The sequence below is a fragment of the Rhagoletis zephyria genome, unplaced genomic scaffold, assembly GCF_001687245.7.
Source record: "Rhagoletis zephyria isolate East Lansing unplaced genomic scaffold, Rhagoletis_zephyria_1.1 Rzeph_scaffold_12472, whole genome shotgun sequence".
Lineage (NCBI taxonomy): Eukaryota > Metazoa > Arthropoda > Insecta > Diptera > Tephritidae > Rhagoletis > Rhagoletis zephyria.
In genome coordinates this window covers 9,904-17,225 of record NW_016169546.1, presented here as the reverse complement: position 1 = coordinate 17,225, position 7,322 = coordinate 9,904, and the positions used below count along the sequence as shown (strand labels likewise).

Genomic DNA, 7,322 nt, shown 5'->3' with positions numbered 1-7,322 from the left:
AGTAAAGCCAATTAAAGATTTTGTGTTTCGTAATTAAGCAATAATATGTTTTGGAACGTAATTGTCCTGAATTATTTGCAGTCATTCTGCAGAGAAGATTATTTGTAAGCTTTCAAATCAAGACTTTTTTTAAGATTTAGTAAGAATTGGAGACTGAAAAAGTACGAAGTAAGTAACAACTCTTAGGTAGTTAAACGTAAATAACTCAATGGCTATTGCTCAACAATAGCACAAAACAAAATGTGTCGTTATTTCCCATAAAAAATTATGATGCTACGGAGTTTTCCCTTGTATTTGGTATGCATGTTATTATTCTACATTGCACTGCATTTTTTGAATAATTTTTTGAATTAATCATATTTTCAAGCTAAAAATTTCTTTAATATAAATCCTGACGTCAGAGAGAAAAACTAAAAACGTAGTTTTACTATATTTGACCCTTAGTTTCATGAGTTCACTGATTAGTTCGCGTGTTTCGAATTTTTTTTTTTGTTTTTGTCGCCAGTGTTATAGAACAGAGTTAATATGAAAGCAATGTACTAACTGTCTACAGGTGGTTGTAAGATCATCGCCAACCGGAAAGCGACCTCTTTGTTGAACCGATTTGCAGTATTCAACCGAGTTTGTTACTGGAGTAGTTGGTTCCAACACAGTGGGGCAAGAAGGTTGATTCTGAAACATTGAAAATTCTTAAAAGCAATTGTATGAGGTATTTAAATAAAAAAATATATATATTTAGATCTACCTTAAAATATTTCAAAACTATTCCGACATCTCATTGCACTTACCGTCGCAGTTGCATTGGCGCAGATGGCCGCATTTCCACGATTGCAAACCTCGTATTCCTGACATGAGCCACCCGAATCACTAACGGTTGTTGTGCCCCGACACAAAGCGTAGGTGCGAACGCCAGTGCAGGCGAACGTATTGGTAGCATCGCAGGTGTTACATTCGGAACAGGCAGGCACGATACCTATACCATCACTGGGCTGACAAATGGCTGCGGTCGCTGTGGAACAAACAAATCCTGTCAGACAACTTGTCGCCTCTCCACTTGGTATGCCTAGGAGGTCGCACTGTTTGAACTGAGTATTGGAAACGCACGCCAGATTATTGGTGGTAGAACACACATTACAGACCGCCAAAGTCGTAATCGGGCAATTGACAGCGAGTAGGAGCACGCTCAACAAAAACTAGATCAAACGTATGTAGGTATTAATGGGCTACAGGTAAGGCAGCAGGTGCAGGTGGGAACCAAAATTTGCGCTTACCTGCCACGTAATAAATGCGGACATAATGGAATTTTATTATAACTTATTCCTCGACTATTATTATCTAAGTATACAAGTTCTTGCGTTCGAATAACATTGAGCTTCATTTGCAACTAAAAATTCAAAACAATTATTGCCTCGATTTAAACTATCCGCTACTAGCTCTCGGCTTTCTTATCGGTGCATCTAATACAGTTGCAAGGTAATCCACGACTATAAACTAACTGTTTTATATGAAAGCAAATATTTAATATCTAATAAATATTATTTAATTTGCATAATAACAACAACGAACTATCGCTGGTCGCTCGCCAAAAGTCACCACAAAATTTGCCTATAACACATTTTGTTCTCCCTGAAAATACACATATTTACACACATACTATAAATTTATAAATAAATAAATATATTTGAAGGTCTTCTTTAAGCTCATCACATACACGATATTGCAACAGTTTCTTCCTTGATGTTCTAGCTGAAAGATTGCGTACTTATAACCGATTAATTCCCGTCGACCGCCGACCATTCCTAAAGTTGAGTGGTTCTCACTTAGATGCTTTAAATTCATCGGTTCTTTAAACTCGAACGTTTCGTACTTTTTTGAGTCGCAGCAGATTTAAATTATTACAATGAAGAAATGAGGTTATTTTTCGGTAAAGGAGGAAAATATAGTGTTCTTGTTTATAGAGTACACATATGAGCAACTGTAAGCGAAACACATACACACATGTGTATAACCCATTACACTATGTTCTAAACTCCTGTTTTTTTGCCAAAAATAACATTTTACATGTGCTAACATGTTTTTTTTCTTGTTGCTATGTTTTAGATAATACTATATATATTTTTGTAAAGGCCATATGGTATGGAGACTAAAGCTACGTGCAAGTAAAGATGTATGTCTTAAATTTTACCTTTACATAAGTCTAGGAAATTTTGGCTAGGTTTGGCTAAAATACAGTTATTAAAAAATTAAACTATTATATCTTGTGAGCTTATTATGTCGCCATATTTTGTGCTACTATTTTATTTCTGAAAAAAGTGGACTATTTACCTTTTGATAAAGAAAGGAAACAAAAGACTGTTTACAATATTGCTTTTGTAGTGGTTACTCCCTAAAAGTTTGCAGTCGGAAAATTAAGGAATTCAGACTTTAAATAGAAATTAGCATAAATTGGATACAGCTTTCAAAAATCGCACTGTATAAATTGTATTTTTTTTTTTGTTTTAACTAAGTGGTATCTTTTTTGTTCTTTCATACGAATACTTAATCAAACTGCATTCAAACTAAAAAAAGTTAAGTAAGTTAGGGGCCACCTAGCCCTTCGGTCACCAATACTTAAAATGTTTTGCTTACAAAAAATTTAGGAAATCTACTTATTTAACCGCAATTGGTTTTGGTCAGAACAGCAGACCTATTTCAGGCCTATCAGGCCGGGTTTCCTTGCCATAGAAACAGCCTAAATATGATAAATTTGAGCTCCCTTGTTGCATAAAAACCATAGGAATTTGGTTATCTACGCGAAGTAATGTGAGATAACGTCAATTTTTATAACGATCTGAGGAATATATTTACTATGCATAGAATATGAAAAGGTTATAAGAACTAAAAATCACAGGATCTTTGAACAACTTAAAGGTATGCTATATTACATATTGGGTACTACCTCCTTAATACGAATCGAGTGGAGATACCCATAGCCGGATAACTGTTTTTTTAGGGCAATCTCGCACCTCGCCATTTTTATCCCTAATAAATAAGGTGACTCCTGCAAAAATTAAGATTTTGCTTTGTTTTTTTTCGTTTTCCACCTTCTGGGGTGCGTTGTGCAAACATTTATTTTATACTTTTTCGCTTGAATTTTTGGAGCATTTAAAATTGCACTTTACAGTGCCGTAATACTTTCTCAATCATAAAGTTAAATCAAACAACATTCATCATTTAAAAACTCGCAAATAAAATCATTGAATACGTTGGAGTCATTAATGAAAAAGCTTTTCCCTGGAGAAAGCTGTGAAAGCTTTACAGTCAGGCTGCACAGAATCCGATCATGGCTCTTAACGTTGTGTATTTATTTTTTGGGAATTTTCTAAGCACGAAACATTCGTTACCAACATTGTGATGCCACGAACACCACTTTTTTCTTTCAATTTGGTTGGGTATCACCAAAAAAATTAGGTGATCTCGCAAACGACCTTCTGTCATATCCGTGTAGACTTTGAGTTTGTTTCCATTTCACGACGCTTATTTTCACGTAGTTTAAGGTGCGCCTACTTAGTTTAAAATGTCAATTAAGTGCTTTTTAAGGCGTTCCGTTGGATGCTTCCCTCACTGCGCCCATTCAAGGCCTTCAAATTTTAAGGAATACCCTTTGTATTAAAAAAAACACCTAGTATCGATGGTTTTTAGAACTTTTATTGAGAATCGAACTGTCTTCAAAATGAGAATGAGAATCAAGTTACTGCGAGATATAAGCCCGATTCTTGAAGGAAGATAATGTGGCTATTCAAGCGAATGCTGTATGTATACTTCATATGGCTGCTTCGAGCGCTTACCTAGTTTGATTCATAAAAAAAAAATGCCGTTGCTTGTATTAAACGAAAAATGAGAATGACGATGGCGCAACACCGAAACCGGTTTGTCTTCAAACCAAAGCTTGACAAGGGAAAAGCAATCCGTTCCGAAATACATCGTACCCTGCGAAGAAACCAAACATCGCCAGCAATTGATAACACTTATGAATTACATACATTCATATTTATTTAACAAATCGAACTTCGTAAATCTATTTATTATTTTTCTATTTTATTTATTTTTTGCTTAGAAATATTTGCAAACTTGTAACTACATACCTACCTACATACTTTCGAAAACTTAAGACAATTTAGCTGGAACCCACTTCAATCGAAATCTACATCCATATTCCTGAGAGACAACACCCGGGTGGTACCGACGCAACGTGTTGGTATGACGGCTGTGCAGAGACGTGAACTTTCGTTAAAATATGTGGCACCAGGGCAGGTGTACAGCACTCCACTCCAGACGCCGTTATTAATAAAGCAATAGACATACCTAGAAAAAAAAATTAAAAATGATTTGTATTATTTTGAAATGTAAATGCACAGCAAGGTAAGTAAATAAGTGTATGGGGGCAGTGTACTAACTGTCTACAGCTGGTAGTCTGCCCATTGCCGGCAGGAAAGCGACCACTTTGTTGCATCGATTGACAGTACGCGACTGGATTTGTCACACTGGTCGAGGGCGCAGTAGTGGTTGTTGTTACTGTCTCATCAACACTGGGGCACGTGGCCACAACCTAAGCAGTAGTAAAATGGATACATATTATTAATAACCACAGTATGTATTATTTAATTGGCTCACCCCTAATGTGGCACTACCACAAATGTATTCATAATCAATGCTGCAAATGTGATCTGGCTCACAGGAGCCGGTCAAGTTACTGACCGTTGTTGTGCCCAGGCACAAGGCGTATGTACCGACGCCAGTGCAGGCAAAGGTATTGGTAGCATCGCAGGTGTTACAATCGGCACAACCAGCTACCACACCGACGCCGCCACTGGGCTGGCAAATGCTCGTGGTAGCTGTGGAGCAAACATATCCTGTGGGGCAATCGAGCGCATTCGCAATTGGTGAGCCATTGTCGCACACCTTAAATTGGCTGTTGGAGACGCAAGCCAGATTAGTTTCAGCAGAGCAGGTATTGCAGGCGGCGTGCGTTAAAGTCGGCCAGTTGGCACAGAGAAGCAGCAAACTCAAAAGAAACTAAATAGAAAATGTGTAAGTGTTGTGAAGAGCGAAATAAATTGCATATATTTCTAGAACTGATAGTTAGTAGCACTTACCTGCCGCGTAATGAACTCCGACATAATCGAATATTTTTAACTTTATAAACTTTTTTTTGAATACTCTTACTTCGAAATAAGCTTTGCAGTACTTTCTATAAGTCCGCTTGCATCAATTCCAAATTCATTTGCAACTAAAAATGTAAAACAACTCATGCTTGGATTTAAACTATCTGCCACCATCTCTGGGCTATCTTATCGGCGAAACTACAGAAATTCATGCTTATCTTAGTGCATAAACGTCAAATGAATAGCAACCTTTTCTACTTGAAAGATAAATATTTAAAATGTAATAAATTTGATTTAGATTGTTTTATTTGAACAGCGAACTGTCGCTGACCAGACAAGGCCAGCGCGTTATTTATTTGTTAATATTCCTCNATCGGCGAAACTACAGAAATTCATGCTTATCTTAGTGCATAAACGTCAAATGAATAGCAACCTTTTCTACTTGAAAGATAAATATTTAAAATGTAATAAATTTGATTTAGATTGTTTTATTTGAACAGCGAACTGTCGCTGACCAGACAAGGCCAGCGCGATATTCATTTGTTAATATTCCTCAAAACAAATGCGGTTTAGCCCGATTCGCGAATTCCTAATTTCAATTTTGCCCAACGACTCGGCATCCTACTCTTTTATTTGACTCTTCAATTATCTGAAAGGGCTTTAAAAACGGGGAAAGGGTGAACGACCACAGCAGTATAGAACCAAATATATTGTCCAAGGACACGGTATCTTTCAAACCGACAATATGGTCTTGTTTGCATCTTCCAAGCGCGAATATGCAAGGGGGCGAGGGCTTGGTACGTCCAAGTTCATCTGCCTCATATGTTGAGTCGCTAAACTTAAAAATTATCAATGAAGATTTGCAAAATTATATAGCGAATATAAATCCGGCACCCAGTAGAAGAAATCAAAAGGTACAGATCTTCATAGAAGCTTAAAAGCTCATTTGTTTAAGATCAAGGAAAACGGTTAAGGAACCAAAGACTATTGGAAAATGTGGGTTCTTAGACCAACAGCGCCGGGCTCAACGTTAATCCCTCGAAGACCGAATTACTATTATTCACTACAAGGAAAGAGATTCCTAATTTTAACCTACCTTCCTTAAATGGGTATACTCTTTCTCTTTGCCCTTACGCGATTTGGGAGTCATTCTCACACCGAATTTTAGCTGGAAAACGTTTATGATACAGTTTCATTGAACAGAACTGTGATACCATATGCTGATGTAGCTAAGAACCTGGGCGTACTATTTAACAGAACACTAACGTGGGATAATCATGTCTATAGCACAATTGGTAGAGTATATGATATGCTAAGGTATTTATGGTCAACACAACACCTAACGCCGATGCCCACTAGAGTGTTAATCGCGAAATCTTACTTGCTACCAACGCTGTTGTACGGTTGCGAACTCTATGCTAACAGCGATAGTCAATGCAATAAAAAACTCAACGTGCTTTACAATAACATCGCCAGGTATATATATAGCAAAAAACGGTATGACCACATTTCTCAATGGGCTCGTAAGATAACTTCAATATCACTCGACGATATGCTGAAGCTCAAGTGCCTTACAATGCTTCAGAAAATCTTATTCTCAGAGGAGCATCCGCATCTCAAAAATCGTCTTCAAATTACTCAATCGTCAAGATTGCAACAGCTTTTGCACCTGAAATTCAATTCTGTCATATCTGAGCGTCAGTTTTTCGTCTATACTATTCGCCTATGGAACAAATTACCCCTTAAACTCAGGGCTATTAAGGACACATTGCACTTTAAAATAGCATTACTTAGACACTATGCTGACTAAATGAAAATTTGTAACTATTTAACTCGCGTCAGTCACCTCAACTCTAACCGCTAAATTACTGTATTTTTCTTTATTCTCTTCAATCTTACACTTTATGAATAATTTTATAAGTTTTAGATGTTAAGTTCAAATTTTATNGACACTTTATGAATAATTTAATAAGTTTTAGATGTTAAGTTCAAATCTTATACATTTTAATATCGTATTATATTGTAATATTCTCAGTATCTAACACTGAAATATAACCTGTGGTTGTTGTGTTAGACTACTTTAATAAATAATAATATAATATGAAAATGAACACAGAGCACCGAGTTAAAAATGCCTATGGTGCTACGTATTCCTGCAAAAAAAAATCTGGGTGAGAG

The 7,322-nt window shown here is 36.5% G+C and overlaps 2 protein-coding genes across 2 annotated transcripts; both read right to left on the bottom strand.

The window, feature by feature from the left end:
- Positions 1-544: 544 nt before the first annotated feature.
- Positions 545-1,295, bottom strand: LOC108377660 (uncharacterized; the record flags this gene model as incomplete). The annotated part of the gene is made up of 3 exons (XM_017633930.1): positions 1,272-1,295; positions 789-1,193; positions 545-672 (listed from the first exon to the last, which is right to left on the bottom strand). Coding segments are annotated over exons 1-3 (557 nt in total), but the record flags the coding sequence as incomplete, so codon positions are not given.
- Positions 1,296-4,172: 2,877 nt separating this feature from the next.
- On the bottom strand, positions 4,173-5,159 carry LOC108377659 (uncharacterized). Its single transcript, XM_017633929.1, has 4 exons — positions 5,136-5,159; positions 4,654-5,055; positions 4,437-4,588; positions 4,173-4,344 (listed from the first exon to the last, which is right to left on the bottom strand). Exons 1-4 carry the CDS (start codon positions 5,157-5,159, stop codon positions 4,173-4,175), a joined length of 750 nt encoding a protein of 249 aa, XP_017489418.1.
- Positions 5,160-7,322: the final 2,163 nt, after the last annotated feature.

Bases quoted from the DNA above. Each gene is read 5' to 3' on its own strand.
- LOC108377659 (XM_017633929.1), bottom strand. From the start codon at position 5,159: ATGTCGGAGTTCATTACGCGGCAG. The intron at 4,589-4,653 runs GTGAGCCAATTA...ACTACTGCTTAG, and splicing joins GTGGTAGTGCCACATTAGGG to GTTGTGGCCACGTGCCCCAG. The intron at 4,345-4,436 runs GTTAGTACACTG...TTTTTTTTCTAG, and splicing joins CAGACTACCAGCTGTAGACA to GTATGTCTATTGCTTTATTA.